The 17,039-nt window shown below is 39.3% G+C and overlaps 1 protein-coding gene across 2 annotated transcripts; it reads right to left on the reverse strand.

The window, feature by feature from the left end:
* Positions 1-62: 62 nt before the first annotated feature.
* LOC146461465 (uncharacterized) lies at positions 63-16,552 on the reverse strand. 2 transcript variants are annotated; one of them, XM_085086813.1, is made up of 12 exons: positions 16,464-16,552; positions 12,481-13,275; positions 11,412-11,573; positions 11,195-11,272; positions 10,755-10,822; positions 10,316-10,475; positions 9,526-9,687; positions 8,546-8,623; positions 7,970-8,037; positions 7,367-7,480; positions 2,407-6,586; positions 63-1,858 (listed from the first exon to the last, which is right to left on the reverse strand). In XM_085086813.1, the coding sequence occupies exons 2-11, from the start codon at positions 13,217-13,219 to the stop codon at positions 2,423-2,425; spliced, it is 5,793 nt and encodes a 1,930-aa protein (XP_084942939.1). In that variant the 5' UTR covers positions 13,220-13,275; positions 16,464-16,552; the 3' UTR covers positions 63-1,858; positions 2,407-2,422. The 2 variants fall into 2 exon arrangements, with proteins under 2 accessions (XP_084942939.1, XP_084942940.1); XM_085086814.1 differs by lacking the exon at positions 16,464-16,552 and adding an exon at positions 13,683-13,723 and having other exon boundaries at positions 12,481-13,272.
* Positions 16,553-17,039: the final 487 nt, after the last annotated feature.

Genomic DNA, 17,039 nt, shown 5'->3' on the forward strand with positions numbered 1-17,039 from the left:
GAGCGCCATATTTCAGACGTTGAGGTAGGGCTTTATAATGTCTCCAGGGAAACGCCATCTTCTGCGAAGAGTCCAAAAACAAACCACAATGTTTGCATTCTTTACAATTTTTTAACAAATGTTAAATTTCCGTCGATTATCGCCAACGGTTTTGCTACGTTCAGTCCTGGACATTTTCAAAACACTCCATTTTTAGTGAGATGGTAAAAACGTGGACGTTAATTTTAGATAGTCTCTCAACGAGAAGGCGTAAAACTTTTTCCAGTAAACACGGCTGCCTTTAGCTTTAATGTTACTCTTTCTTTGTCCTACTTAAATTAATCATTTATGCTAAAAACAAAACTAGTATGTACTGTACAGTTAAGACTCGGTTATTTGGCTATCTGGGGCTGCGCCTTTCCCGCTAGTACCGAGTTACATGTGCGTGTTTTTAGCCAAAATCTCGACTCGGTGATATTCATTGAGAATTCGGTACCACAGAGTAAGAAGCGGGAGAATCGAGAAATCCCCAGATAATCGAAGTTTCTCTTTGCCATTCCTAGGCAAACTTTGCTAACCGCCATCATCAGGTCCTATTAACCTGGCAATCGACGACTAAACTCTTGTTTCGTCAACACTGAAAACGTAAGACTGAGCTATATGGATAGGATGCCTTTTGTGTCTAGGTTCCACCCGGCAGCTAGCTCTGCACATCTGACTTAAGATTTCAGCGTATTGCGAAAATGTTTTGCCATTACCTGAAGTCTTATAATTCTTAATTCACAGCTTGAAAATTTTTCAATGAACTGAGTTCAGGTATGAAAACAAAATCTTTATTTTTTTTTTTCAAAGCAATGCCTAATTAACCATTGTGATTGAAGCTTTTTGAACACTAAGTTTCTTTCTAATTTTCTTAGACTTTTTCAGCAATCCTACTTTGTGTAAAACAGATATAGACTATATTTCAGTTACCACGGTGGCCATATTGCTTTATTAAAGCTATTGATAAAACCGTAGGTATTCGTTTTCTCTCCCTGTCAACGCAGTTCCACAGTAACTTTGGAAACAAACCCATTTTTACATTTCAACTACATTAAAACAGCTTTAAAATTACAACGTTTAAGCCTTTACAGTAATATTGCAGCTCGATTCTCTGCAGTTTAATTTTTGTTTGTTTTTGTTTTGATGTTTTCCTGTCTATGAGCAGTTGTAATATATCAAATAAATGTTTTCGATAAACATATATTAACCACTTGTAAATCGAGAAAAAAAAACCATTACGGCTCCTTACTATTTACATTTGAGTACATGATGTGGGAGAATTTATGAGAGAATCACACCTTTGATTCAGAGAAGTCGCGTTTCTTTTGATTCTTGAAACCTATTTTCTCGCAGTTTTTTATACAAAAAATTCTCTTGTTCAACAAATCTACTATGACGGTTCTACTCTTGTTCTATGTAAGCAGTAAAGTAGAAACAATGATAAAAAGTAGCAATGTTTTCTCCAATTGAGAACTTTGGCAAGTCCTTGACAAGGCAACTATAAATCAATCTAATATACTGCCTTTAATTAAGTACAAACGTTTCTCGACAAAAAAAATGTAAAGACATTTTTGTAAACTGTGTAAAGAGTCCAATCCTACCTAATCCTTATCTACAAACCATTTGTAATAAACTGTACAGTAAACTTTACTCCTTTGATAACGACTTCAAAACAATCGAACTAGTAACATGATACTTAAAATAAACAAGTATTTACAGTCTCTTGGACGAGTTCCCAGCCATCCTTGTCTTATCATAATGATTCTTCATCTCATAATCCATCAAAAACACTGTCTGGTATTTTCTTTATTGATCACAGCCCTTTTGTCCGCAGCAGCTATAAAGCAAAAACAACAAGAAGGCATGTTTAAGTAACAGCTAGAAAATCATCTGCGTAATGGTGTTTTTAGTCATGGATTTTCTTTCGATCTGTTTGTATTCCTTCTATCCTTTGTCATTTTAAAAAAGATTTAGATATTCCTAAAAACAACTTCATCATCTTTAAATTTGTAATTGAACTGCATCGCATTCAGATTAATCCATCCCCTCCGTCATGCTTTTGAAACCGTAAAAACAAAAGAACAAATTTGCACATCAAGAAGAATCTTCAAAAAGGTTTCTAATTTTCGTCTGAAAACTTCACAGGGGAGAATCGAAAATGATCCTGTGGTATAAAAAAGATCTTCAAAGATAACGAAAAACTATGGTCACGAATCTTCCCAAACCCAGGTGATTAGGGAAATTGGCGCACTTAAAACATTTGCTTTTTTTCCATCCAACGGGAAAGTATTAGGTTCTAAAAAGTTAAAAAAAATCAGCTGCAAATAAATTTCTTATGAGAGCTAGTAAATTCTCTATATTTCAAACGCTGATCAGTCTACTCACAATTTAGTTCAGCTACTCAGTCTTGTCCGCCCAATTCTAGGGTGACGTCATCACCAATGAGTACAAACGGAGCCCAGTAATCCACTGCACTAAACTCGTCAGATTCTCTCATGGATTTCATGGCTTGGTTCAGAGCTGCACTGGCACTTTCACCTTTCACTAGGTGCTGATAGAATATTTTCATGAACTCCATAGTAGCCTCGTCATCAATCGCCCACAATGTCACCAGAACAGACCGCGCACCAGCACCCAAAAATGCCCGTGCGATGCCAACCACACCCTCAGCCTTAATCTCCCCACGGCCACTATGACAGCAACTCAACACAACCAGTCTTGCTCGCATCTGAACATTCAGTACATCTCTCATTGTTAAAACGAAATCTTTGTAGACAGGAGTCCGTGATAACGGTAAAGGATTTGGTGCTAAAGCAATTTCTCCCGTTGCCATCCGCCCATGCGCTGCAATATGAACCAAAGCAACCGAGGAGAGTCGTTCCAATACTTCATTCTTCGTTGCTTGCTCTCCAATAAGAGGTGTGGTGTGAAGTATTCGCCCAATCATCTGCACTTCTTTTCTTGCGAATGGCAGTTGCTCAAACTTTGTTCCCTCAAAAGTAACCTCTTGTATCCAAGGATCACCCACGAGAAGCGCCCCACTCTTACTGTGGTAATCAGCGGGAGAATCTACGATAAATTTTAAGCTCGTCAGTGATGGAATCACGCGCACTCTGAAAGACTCGCAGAGGTATTTTGAATCTGAGTCCATGAATGCAGCGAAAGGAACCAAACACAGTGGACCCTCAGGGACGAATATTACTTCATTTTCAAGTAACAGATCTTGTACAGGACTAATGAGAGTCTCATGTAATAAACTTAAAGCACTATTCGGGCGATTGAAGGATTGCGCATTTTGTCTCTCATCTGGAGGGGACATCTCGTCTGCAAGGGTTTTGTCTCTCGTCATATCTAGTGAACGATCCTCACATTCCACAACAGCTCTACCACGAATTTTCTTCCTTGTGGTGTCCAAAAAAGTTTTGGCATCAACTTGACCCTCGGGAATTTGCTTTCTTCTTAACTGAACATTCTTTCCTTTCTGCAAAACCCAAAAAATTACTTCTTGGTCCTCAAGCGCTAAGAAAACTGTAGTAGAAGGAAAACCACTAAACTCAGCTATAGTTTGTATTTCTGTGCCAGATTCTGCTCGGGACTGTTTGGATGTATACTTGAACTCCATGAGATCATTCAAAGCCTGTGCACGTCCTTGCTCAGCAGATAAAAGAGCCTCCACAATCTTGCCTTGCTTTAACAACAAACGCCATAAATAAACGTATGTCTTTTGGTGCAAATTGCGCAAGCTCACTTTCCAGTCATCATTAGCCGCAAGATCACGCCTTGCTTCATTCAACATAGCTATACTGTGGTGATAATAATCTACAGCTTTGCATGAAAAACCCAGTGATTGAAAGGCAAGTCCAAGGTTATGAAAACATTTGCCAATTAAAACTTTATTTCCCAGTTTTCTTGAGATTTCTAGGCTACGCTCATGGTAGTGTAGGGCTTTTTTGAAATCTCCGAGGTTCTGATAACTGCTGCCTAGATTAACATACGTGTCTCCTTCCATCGAGACGTCTTCCACTTTTCTTGCGATTTTAAGGCAACGTTCATGGTAATGTATGGCTTTTTCGAAATCGCCGAGCTCGTGGTAAACGTTGCCTAGATTACCATACGCCTGTCCTTCACCGGAGACGTCTCCCAATTTTCTTTCGATTTCTAGGTGACGTTCATGGCAGTGCATGGCTTTTTCGAGATTTCCAAGCTTGAAATAAACGCAGCCTAAATTACCATACGCCTTTCCTTCCGTTGAGACGTCTCCCATTTTTCTTGCGATTTCCAGGTGCCGTTCAAGGTAATGCATGGCGTTTTTAAAATCTCCGAGGTTGTGATAAACTCTGCCTAGATATTTATACGCGTTTCCTTGATTTGAGACGTCTCCCACTTTTCTTGCGATTTCTAGCCCACGTTCAATGTAGTGCATAGCATTTTTGAAATCTCCGAAGTTGTTACAAGCGCTGCCTAGATTACAATACGCGATTCCTTCATTTGAGACGTCTTCCATTTTACTTATGATTTCTAGGCACCGTTCATAGTAGTGTCTAGCTTTTTGGAAATCTCCGAGGTTGTTATAATCGTTGCCTAGATTACAATAGGCTTTTCCTTCAATTGGGACCTTTCCCACTTTTCTTGCGAGTTCTAGGCTTCGTTCATGGTAGTGTATGGCTTGTTTGAATTCTCCGAGACTAAAGTAATGACTGCCAAGATTATCACACGCCATTCCTTCACTTGGGACGTCTCCCAGTTTTCTTGCGATTTCTAGGTGACGTTCATGGTAGTGCCTGGCTTTTTTGAAATCTCCGAGTGCATGATAATCGCTGCCTAGATTACCACACGCCATTCCTTCACCTGAGACGTTTCCCAGTTTTCTTGCGATTTCTAGACTTCGTTCATGGTAGTGTATGGCATTTTTGAGATCTCTGAGGTTGTAATAATCGTTGCCTAGACTACCACACGCCGCTCCTTCCGTTGCGACGTCTCCCACTTTTCTTGTGATTTCTAGGCACCGTTCATGGTAGTGTCTAGCTTTTTGGAAATCTCCGAGGTTGTCATAAGCGTTGCCTAGACTACCACACGCCGCTCCTTCCATTGCGACGTCTCCCACTTTTCTTGTGATTTCTAGGCACCGTTCATAGTAGTGTCTAGCTTTTTGGAAATCTCCGAGGTTGTCATTAGTGTTGCCTAGATTACCACATGCCAATCCTTCCATTGCGACGTCTCCCACTTTTCTTGTGATTTCTAGGCACCGTTCATGGTAGTGTCTAGCTTTTTGGAAATCTCCGAGGTTGTCATAAGCGTTGCCTAGATTACGATAGGCGTTTCCTTCACTTGAGACGTCTCCCACTTTTTTTGCGATTTCTAGGCTCCGTTCATGGTAGTGTATGGCTTGTTTGAAATCTCCGAGGCTAAGATAATAGCTGCCTAGATTACAACACGCCATTCCTTCACTTGGAACATCTCCCATTTTTCTTGCTATTTCTAGGTGACGGTCATGGTAGTGCCTGGCTCTTTCGACATCTCCGAGTGCATGATAATCCCTGCCCAGATTACCATACGTTATTCCTTCACCTGAGACGTCTCCCACTTTTCTTGCGATTTCTAAGCTCCTTTCATGGTAGTGTATGGCTTTTTTGAGATCTCCGAGCTTGTAATAATGGCTGCCTAGATTACCACACGCCGCTCCTTCCATTGCGACATCTCCCACTTTGCTTGCTATTTCTAGATGACGTTCATGGTAGTGCCTGGCTTTTGTGACATCTCCGAGTTTATGATAATCGCTGCCCAGATTACCATACGCCATTCCTTCACTTGAGACGTCTCCCAGTTGTCTTGCGATTTCTAGGTGACGTTCATGGTAGTGTATGGCTTTTTTGAAATCTCCGAGTGCGTTATAAATTCTGCCTAGATTACAACACGCCATTCCTTCACTTGAGACGTCTCCCACTTTCCTCGCGAATTCTAGGTGACTTTCATGGTAGTGCCTGGCTTTTGTGACATCTCCGAGTGCATGATAATCGCTGCCCAGATTACCATACGCTAGTCCTTCACTTGAGACGTCTCCCACTTTTCTTGCGATTTCTAGGTGACGTTCATGGTAGTGTATGGCTTTTTTGAGATCTCCGAGTGCGTTATAACTGCTGCCTAGATTGCAACACGCCATTCCTTCACTTGAGACGTCTCCCAGTTTTGTTGCGATTTCTAGGCTTCGTTCATGGTAGTGTATGGCCTTTTTGAAATCTGCGAGCTTGTAATAATGGCTGCCTAGATTACCATACGCCTTTCCTTCCACTGAGACGTCTCCAAGTTTTCTTGCGATCTCTAAATGACGTTCATGGTAGTGTATGGCTTTTTTGAAATCTCCATGACTGTAATAAGTGTTTCCAAGATCCAAATAAATATCCCCCTCCAGTACTTTGTCTCCCGTTTTCTTCGCAATTCGTAGTTCACCTTCATGGTATTGTATGATTGCTTTGAGATTTTCGGGGATGTTATTGTCAGATATGCAATTTTCTCTACAGCTTTCGTTTGAATTTCTTCCAGTTTTGACCAAAAAGGAGCCTCTTTCCTGTCAAACATCAACATAGTTTTTTTTAAACAATTCCTATTGTAATAGGCTCCCAGCTGTCAAATTCATAACGTAATTTAATTTTGAATCGACTTGATTTTCGACTGTAAGGAACGAGAAGACTTTTGCCAGCAATCTTAGTCATCTTAATCGAATTTGTCATCATTACCATCATCGTTGCTATTGTACATGAATTAAAATGAAGGGGCATTTCAGTCATTTCATTGATAACCTTGAAGTTTTAGCCACCGACAGATCCAGCAGATTGGATTATCACCCTGATCATTATCAATAGATTGTGAAGTGATTGTGAAGTCTCGGAACTATGACAGAATTTCTTTTAATGGAGGCTGGAGAGGTTCATGTAATCCACATTAGGTGGATTACAACAAAAAGGTCGCATTTCTACAGGTTTTTAGATAACTTGCTTTTCAGCAGAGTATCGAAAGCAATTTCGCGTTTGCTTTGGTTTTCCTATACTGTCCCGGCTTTATGATTGGTTGGCAAACTTCACGCCATTTTCTCAACCAATGGAAGTCAAACCAAAACCAACAGTGATTTGCTCCTGCACGTTTTGGTTACATGCATTTGCTTTGAATTCTGATTGGTTCATTGTGCTGCTTACGTCTTTTTGTAGTTCTTCAGAGTAACTACGTTGGTTTTGGTTTTGCGACACTCAATCTAAAACCGCTCTGATGTTCTATGATCGTTGCTAATTAAGTCGTTTTGGCTAACCAATAAACACTGAAGAAAACTTGAATTGTTCTTTATCAAACTTACTGTTTGAGTTTCTGACAGACCCTTCGCTGTCTCTTCCTCAGTACCTTGCAGCTTGTTTTGCTCGCTCAGCGACCTGCTCCTTAATTCCATTAGCTTCTGGTTGTTCTCGTCAATCTTGCATTAGTCAAGATTTCTAATACGTCAAACACTAAGGTTATGAACGTTTTCAAAATCCTTACGTGGAACACCGACAATAATGAGTGGTCATTGGCTACATTAAAATAAAATTATTACACATGAGGCTGAGAGTGCCAAGCTATGTTTCGACCTAGCACATCCAGTCTTTCATTGAAAATTCACAGGCCTAAAGAAAAGTTCAAAGGAACGTTTTTGAGGCTGTGATACGATCAACCCAAAACGGTTAACCCCAGAGAATGACTTATAAGTGTCAAAATATTAATGCCCTTGTTGCCTCTTGGAGTGCCACTTTTCAAAAGATAGTATCTTGTCCTACTTAGTTGCACAGGGAACGACATCACAATCGGCTTATTTTTGTTAAATAATTCATCCTTTACAGTAATCAAGTTTCTGTCATTTAAAAGTCGCAGAACAGATCAATATCTATTTTTATTTTTATCTTTTATAGGGTACAATGAAGGATACTGCTAATCCCTTATCACACCAGCTGATGGCTTCCTCAAACTGATTCAGCTGAACACAGGCACTTGCTCCTGATAAAACAGAATGATATCAGATTAAATAGCATTTTACTGGTCTCATGTCAGATCAGCCAGCATCATGCCTCCACGAATTAGTTATAAAATAAGAAAATTACTTTATCATATACATACAAAATTAAACTTAAAATAACTGGTTGCCAATAAACGTACGTAATAAATCAGTGAACATAACCTGATTATATTTTCATCAATGCTCGTCTAACTGCAGTAAGATAATCGATATAGATTTTACTGCTCAAAGACTTTCTAAAACCCCGAGATGCTTTTCTCTATATTTAACCTCTGATTGCCTCAAGTGACAGTTAACGTGTTCTAATTCTTCCAGATTATAATAAGATGACAAGTTACAAGGATTTGAGTTAGACTATGTAACAGAATAGTTTAAAAACTACCAACAGTTTATTTCTTTAAATACAAAGCATGCCTCACCTAAGCGTTTTCCGATTTTTGGTAAGAATAACAACGTAAAGTTCTCACCGTTTTCTTTTCTGACTCTTACCTGTAACAATCGCTTTGACATAAGACGGTTGTAAGTCTGTGGCAGTCTTTGCATCACTCAGTGAATCATGGAAGTTACCTGTGCGAAAATCAGTGAAAAAGAAATATGCATTGTTGATAGTAGTAAACCTTTTTTTAACTAGCAAGGGTAATCCCGTCAGAATACAAAAGTATATCTGTTATCAATAGGAGCCCTTAACTACTCAAGCAGTTTAAGGCCTGGGTCAAGGGCTTTTATGAGGAAAAACGATTTATTCTAGATAACTTTAACAAATTCAATGGCACTGAACTGAAAGTTGGAAGATAAAAAGATCTCATCATTCTGAAAATTTCTAAGCATAATAAGTAGTGCTATAGATCACGTGATATGTCACGTGATCATTTTTGTGAAAAAAGCAAAGATTTGACAGGTAGGCGACGGTTTTAAGAGATAACATCAAACAAAAACGCGTTTCTAATAAAGATTAAATATCTCCATCGCTTCACGTTTGGAATGATCGTCCATTGTTCTCCAGAAAAAAATTATCAGGGCAAAGGTCATTTTTTAGTCCACAATTCAACCTTTGATCGTTAATTTCTCCAATTTAAAAACTTAAGGACAGTCATTCCAAACGTAGAAAGTTAAATATTTAAAATCTGCTTCGGAAACACTAATTCAGTTATCTTTATAAAGAAAATTCGCCGCCATATCGCCGATTTACGAAATTCTCATTTTTTGGTCACGTGATGTGTCACGTGATCAAAATTATACGTTAGGGCAAAAGAAAACATTAAGTTTAATATTCAGGGAAAATTTCATCCTGTTCTAGGCAGACAAACCAAAGATAGAGGGGATCATTCATAATTTCTGAACACCCTTCAAACCCAGGACAACTAAGTAACTATAAAAGATGAGCGGACGATTAACGTAAATTGCTCTTAATTTTTTGTGGATATACACTAATCAGTGTGACAAACTGTGAAAATCTCCAAACTTCTTACCCAGATTAAAATTTGCTGTTGCTCTGTTGCTGTACAGTTTGGCCTTCAGTTCTTCATCTTTTACGTTCACATTGATTCCTTTGGTGTAAAGCAATATGGCATTGCTGAAGTCTTTTTTTCTGAACTCGTCATTGCCCTGATTCTTGAAGAGCTCTGCTGTTGCTAAAATGAACGACGTTAAAAGACATTTTGCATATTTCTGAATAAAGGTCATAAACTCGGTCACACCGTCTATATTGGGGAGGGGGAGGTCATGTGTTTTTCAACAAAAGAGGCTGACGAAATACCGACTCCCCACCCCGTTCCCCTCTAAACCAAAAATTGTGAACACTCCCCTAAGAAGTGCTGCGGCTTGGATCTCAATCTTTCCAATACTCTGTCAAAAGCTCTTTAAGTAAGGGAACTGGAATAAGTTTGTTTGAAGAGGACCCACCTTGTCTGGGGTAGGGGGGTTATCGAAGACAGCACCTAGCTCATGAACATTGCCAACCAAACTTTATAGGCTCTAAACTTTGAGTTGACACAGAAATATTCAACTAACAAGAGTTAGCATTGCTACGTTAACATGAAAAGTGAGGTTTGAATCTCATTATCATTTTTTACTGCAGGATAGAGGGGCAGCTATGCAATAAAGACACCAACTTTTGCGGTTGAGGAATGGGGAGGGGCTGCAGGCAGAGATCACCATCTATTTTGTGGTTTGGTGGGTCCTGTTCGAGTATAGTAGTTTTGACCGCTACCCTAAGTAAGTAATAAATAAGTATAAGGAATCATTACTAAAAGTCCTTACCTCTTAAAGTTGTTTCATTATTATTATCCAGTGTTTTCTCAGTAGCAGTTGTGATGTCAGATTCATTTGCATTGTCCTTTCCGGCTGCATTTTGTAGCTTTTTTTCTTCATTGACAGCCCGGCTTCTTAATTCCAACAAAATCTGGTTGTTCTTGTCAATCTTACATAAGTCAAGACTTGTAAGACGATAGTTGTAATAGTTATCAACAATCGAGAAAACCGTCAAACTACTATAGGCAGAAGGTCATATTGTTTGTTTGTTTTGTTCAGGAATTTAAGAAAAAAACAGCACCATTAAAATTATTAAGAAAAGACAAAGAACTTAGTTTTTGTAATTTGTCTTGGTTGAGGTGGCACAGATAAGCATGAATGAAAGAAAATAAATTTGACTTTGAACAATATTTTTCGTTAACGTTCTATTGTCCGCAATAAAGGATACGGATAATCCTTTTTCACACCACATGATGGCGTCCTCAAACTGATTCAGCTGAACACAAGCACTTGCTCCTAAAAAAGTTAGAATAATGTTATTTCAAAATCATTTCTCTTAAAAGAAAAAAAAAAACAGGACGGCTGGTATAATACTACTAACGGTCACTTTCAAGACACAAAGGTAAGGCTACCGTCGTTGTATTATCCCGGTTAACTGGCTGAGCCACAAAATTCTGTACGTGACCTTTATGTATATACAAGAGAAAATCTTGGCATACAGTATTACAAACTTGATGATGCCTTACGAAATCCATTAGATATGTAAGGTAACTTTTCAGTGAATGTAACATGAAGAACTCCGTTTTTAAAATTTGATCTTTGTCATGGCGAACTATACAACCGCCGCTTCGCGAAAACGAGGTGTACATTCTGCTTAGAAAATCTTACCTCTCACGATCGCTTTCACCAATGATGGCTGCAAGTCAGTAGCAAGCTTAGAATCATTCAATGAATCACTATAATTTCCTGAAGAAGAGATACAGTAAAAGAAATGAGAAGAATTGAGGTAATACATTAACGAGGACTCAATTTAAAGTGCTCTTTAAAGTTGCGAGATTAAAACACCTTAGTTAAGATAAACTTAACCAATAAGAAAAACTCTAACCTAAACAAAAGTATGCTTCCGCTCTGCCGCTGTACAATTTGGTCTTGAGTTCTTCATTCTTGCAGTTCACTTGAATTCCCTCTGTGTAGAAGTGTATAGCGTTGCTGAAATCTTCCTGTCTGTATCTCTCATTACCTTCATTATTGTAAACCTCTGCTATGGCTAAAAAAATCAAAGGAAGGTTCGTGCAAATTCAACAACTTCGTAAGCTATTTGTTATCTTTTCTATTCTATTTTTAGTTTATTCTGTGTGGCAAGATAATAAAATAAAGTAAATAAAATAAGAGTTTGGGCAGGATAGGGAACCGAGTGTGGGAGTGTGGGGCAAGTACGAAGCATAGTGAAATTGTAAATTTGTTGTATTTTAGTGTCAACTGAAGTGAAGTATGGCAATGGTGAACGATGCTTATTCTCCTCTCCGCAAACAATGGGAAGTCTGGTACGAGTAAGGAATTGTGGGATTTGAAAATCTTAAAATAACGGCAGTTGCAGTCAGCTACTAGGAAAACATTGTTGAAACAAAATAGATTTAAAACAAGATTTATGCAAAAAAAAAACATCGGTAAAATCCTTTTTGGTCAGCATATGTCTATTCCTCCACCAAAACAATCCCACAACACCTCACTCGTACCAATCTACCCATAGGACTTTGAGTGAGGAACACTCAGATTAAAGGGTGTACGTGTAGTTCCTGGTAGAGTAGGAACTTCATAAGCGCAAAGAGTACTAACTTTTTTACTTTACCATTCTAAGTCAAAAGATCCGCGCAAATAACTTGAGTCATTGTATATAACAGATTGCTTTCCAAAAAGTTCTTTTAAACCAGGTGGACTTATAGTAAGATGAAAACATAATTCGGTATTTTGGTTAAAAACTTATTTTCTTTAAATGCAAAATAATTATCGAAAACCCATCGTTTAGGCTACACCTCTGGCCTTTTTCCGAGGAAGGATTATGTTCAGCACCCACTCTCCAACATACACGTGCACTGCACGCTATCTAAAAGAGGATTGATACTATGGAGTCTCTTTACAATCAACTGAAAAGGAAGTATCATGTTTCTTCCCACCTCTCAAAGTGTTGTCATCAAAATCCAGCATTTCTTCACCAGCTGGCGTGACGTCACTTTCCTCACCAGCTTGCGTGACGTCACTTTCCGCACCAGTTGGCATGACCGCACTTTCCTCAGCAGTTGGTGTTACGTCACTTTCCTTACCAGCTGGTGTGACGTCACTTTCCTCACCAGCTTGTTTGACCGCATTTTCCGCACCAGCTTGGGTGAACGCACTTTCCTCACCAGCTTGCGTGACGTCACTTTCCTCAGCAGCTGGCGTGACGTCACTTTCCTCACCAGCTTGCGTGATGTCACTTTCCTCAGCAGTTGGTGTTACGCCACTTTCCTTACCAGCTGGTGTGACGTCACTTTCCTCACCAGCTTGGGTGACTGCACTTTCCTCACCAGCTTGCGTGACGTCACTTTCCTCAGCAGCTGGCGTGACGTCACTTTCCTCACCAGCTTGCGTGACGTCACTTTCCTCAGCAGTTGGTGTTACGTCACTTTCCTCACCAGCTGGTGTGACGTCACTTTCCTCAGCAGCTGGCGTGTGGTCACTTCCCTCAGCAGCTGGCGTTACGTCACTTTCCTCACTAGCTGGAATGACGTCACTTTCCTCACAAGCTGGAATGACGTCACTTTCCTCACCAGCTTGAGTGACGTCACTTTCCTCAGCAGTCGGCGTGTGGCCACTTTCCTTACCAGCTGGCGTGACGTCACTTTCCTTTCCGTCTTTGGTTGGACTCTTCGCCATGCGCGCTGGAAGTTTCCTCCTCAAAACGTTTTGGCTTGAATATTTGTGAGTTACTGCTGTAGAAAAACGAAATTACTCTATAAGACAATGAGGCTTAAAGTCAAAAATAAAGACAAGCAGGTCTAAGATCGCCGCCTTCGGGAAATCATGATGTAACATGTTGAAAGTCATCACTTTGCGTTGTGGAACTAAACAAAAAACAGTACTCATTCTTCAAGTTTTTTAATGCTAAAAGACTGGTTTTTATCAGAACCTATGCATAAACATAAGCATAAGCATAAAGATAGCAAGTGAGAACACCAGCCAGATAAGCATAAGGACAGACGCACTCGCGGAAAGCCATTTATACCAGCTCCCCTCGATGTTCAGCAAGATGGCGGACGAAAAAGATTAACTGCCTTTTGCATTCCAGTCAGGCTCATTCGGATAAAATTTGAACACAATAAAAGAAATAAATACCCACCTCAGAAGCCCAAGGTATGATTTACATTTTGTGACTTGCCAGAGTGGCCGGATGTAGGACAGAAATGTTATAGGCCCAGATTAGGGACTAGTTGTTGTGTTGTATGAAGTACAAGACAGTTATGTCTCAAAGCGACAAAACATTGACCAAACCTCAAGGAAAAGCAACTTATTAACTATACTAAAAGAATAGACGTTCTTCACTTAAAAGCGATAGAGTATGACTAGGGGGGTGGTGAAGGGTTTCAGACTTCCCCTCAAAGTGCAGACAGCCGTTTGACCTAACAGTTGAATGGTTATATTTAATGAGTGGTGTACATTTTAAATCTATGGTTGCAAGTTTTCTTTCGCCTCTATGGACAAAGAACAATATGACTTAAAAGTCGAATAATTTACCTCAACGGGCTGAGATTTTGACTCAAAAGTCAAATGTATTGCGGCAACGGGGAAAAATACTGTTAATGATCTGCCTCAAAGGGCGAAGAATAATATAATGTATACTGAAATTCTGTGAGAGCTCTTTCTGTGTGCAATTTTAAGTGACGTCATCGCAAGCGTGGATATCCCGGATAATAAAAATATATCCCGCCACGCGCACTTCCGATCTTACATCCGACAAATTTTGAATTTTTTTCGCTATTGGAAAGAATAGTGTGCTGCCTTGCTAATGCTCGCCAGTAATTACTTAACCCTTTAAATGTCAAGCGTACAAATTCGTACGCTTTACAGGGCTACGGATTTAAAGATTAGCCACGTTCTCAAAACCAGAAACTTGGTTTTTATAGTCTATTTGTTGTGTCGACCAGTAATTGTTTGAGGCTTTTTAAAAGAGAAAATAAACTGAGAATAACTTTCCATTACCAACATTAATTTTCAACTAGCGCGCAAAACCACAAATGCCCGTTTCATGCGTCCTGGAGCAAAATAAAGACACACATCTTTACCTTCAATTATTATTTAATTCAAAATCTCATTTTGGAAACAAAATTTCACAATGACAGCGATCCTTAATCTCTCGATTAAGCACTTGCCTCCAATTTTGTCTCACACGGCCACAGCGAGTCGAACATCAGCCATTTTATTAGAGCCACTTTTGGAAGCATGTGATTTCCTTTTTGGTCCCTGGAAGGTACTCTGGGTAATTTGGATGATACGGCGAAAGAAGGTGAAATGGAAGTCACGCCTAACCTCGTTCCCAGGGTCTCTCCTCTTCCCGTCCCAAGTAGACGGGAAGAGGAGAGACCCTGGGAACGAGGTTGATGTCCCGCCATCTCAATTGTCGAGCCATCTGGTCCTTCTGTAGTCCCCTATTTTTCCGTGGGATTTTCGAGAATCGTGCGCTTCGATGGAACTACGCCATCTTGGTTTGTAAAAGGGAACGAAACCGAGGCACCGCCGTTTGAAATCGAACTTTCTCGAACCATCTTGAGATAACGTACGCGCAGCAGCAAAAGAAGGAAACGTCAGCCTGCAGTTTTCAGTTTTGATTGGCTTCGACGTATCTCGCACTGAAAAGTGAGCTTCCAAAAACATGCTGCCATATCTTTATGCACAGAAACCGAAATAAACTATCGCCTTATACGATGTCACTGCTCAAAACTAATTAATTATCACACGAGTGATACCGAAATTTTATCCCGACCAAACGGGCTGAACTGTTCCCAGAAAATTCAACCGAAACAATGTAGGTGAGCAAAATAATTACAAAGTCAATGCCATATTTTGCGCTGCATTTTCATTCAGTTTCGGGTAAGATAATTTACAACTCATTTGGACTTTCATCTTCGATCCAAAGTATTCAAACAGAAACATCACCTTATGACTATGGTAAACTACTAAAGGCAAAGACCATTCAATGCAAATTTTAGTATTTGTAGTTATCTTGTCATCTCTCGCTTTATAACGGCGCAACCTTAATATCGGGGACTTTCAAATGAATTAGTTTTAAGCAAGAAACCGAAAGCATTCAATCGTGTTTTACGACCTTAAACATCGCAATCACTTATCTTGTGGTTGACTTATTTTAAAAGTTTGCCTTGTCTTGTCAGCACAGATAAAGATTTGTGGGAAAGTGGACACATAACACGAACAGGGAATGTTTAGGCCCAGTTCAGACGCCGAACTTTACATGAGCCGAACTTAACTCAAATTAAGATCGGCCCAAATCACGAAAATTCCGCCTTTCGATTCAGACGCCGAACTTAAATTATTTGAAGCAAAACATGCTTTCTACGAGAAATACGTTATAATAATTTATGCATTAGGTTCGGCTCATGAAAGGTTCGACGTCTGAATCAAAGCCGTTCCAAAGCCGAGATTCCCGGCTGAGCTAGGCGGAAAGAACGGCTGAGCCGTTCCAAACAACTGATTCAGACGCCGAACTTTTCATGTACTTAATTCAAGGTATTAGGTTCGGCCCATGAAAATATCGGCTGTGAGCATTAGTTAGCCATCTCAGTCCTCCATATTATACTAATAAGACTTGGGTCACTTTCATGAAAAAATATATTCTCCGCTTGTACAAATGCCCTTTATGTACATCCTTAAATTCTCTTAAATATATAAAATGTACGGGAAACATCGTGTTTAGTCAATTTAAAAATTCCTTTACAAGATTTCATCGAACTTCATCTCCTTTTTGTCGGTAAGCAGCTAACCGCTGAAAAAAATATCCGTATCCAAAAATGTCTTTGCGCCTAGTTTATATCCTTCTTCTCAAAACTGTTAAATTATATGAGCCATACAATTCCCAAGAAAATCGGATGATTATAGTTTTACTTACCTAAAACCTTTGGTGTCTTGGCACTGTATTGCGTTTGATGAGTTTGAGTGATTTGCTTCGATCCAACTAATGTTCATTAAAAAGCAAACATTGAATCACGGAACTATATCTTCATTCCAAGAAACCGAAATCAGTTTATCACATGTTGGGACGTCATGCATTGAAAATACATTTTAAAAAAAGTTATGAGCACCTGATATGAGATGCTTAGGGCGTTGGCTGGGTGAATAATCCATTGTTATATTTTTAAAAGGTTATTCATTTAGGAAGTTAAGGAAATTTCAGTTAAGTGGAATAGGATACCTTATTTCATGGATTTACATATAATACGCCTGAATACTTTCAGAGTTGCGTAGTATTTTTCCGAGACACGAACGGAACAGAAAAAATACAAGCCATGAGCGAAAAGATTATATTATATTGGATTCTCTTTTCTGGTAAGAGTGTTGAAATACACACGGCATTATCTGTATATCAGCATTTTAAAAATAACTGCAGAAATTGACGTGCGCTCATTGGCTAATTTCCATTGTCAATTTAGTACTCTTACACTTGGTACACCCCTAGTACTCTCAC

This window comes from Pavona decussata, unplaced genomic scaffold, assembly GCF_977016875.1.
Source record: "Pavona decussata unplaced genomic scaffold, jaPavDecu1.1 SCAFFOLD_198, whole genome shotgun sequence".
Classification (NCBI taxonomy): domain Eukaryota; kingdom Metazoa; phylum Cnidaria; class Anthozoa; order Scleractinia; family Agariciidae; genus Pavona; species Pavona decussata.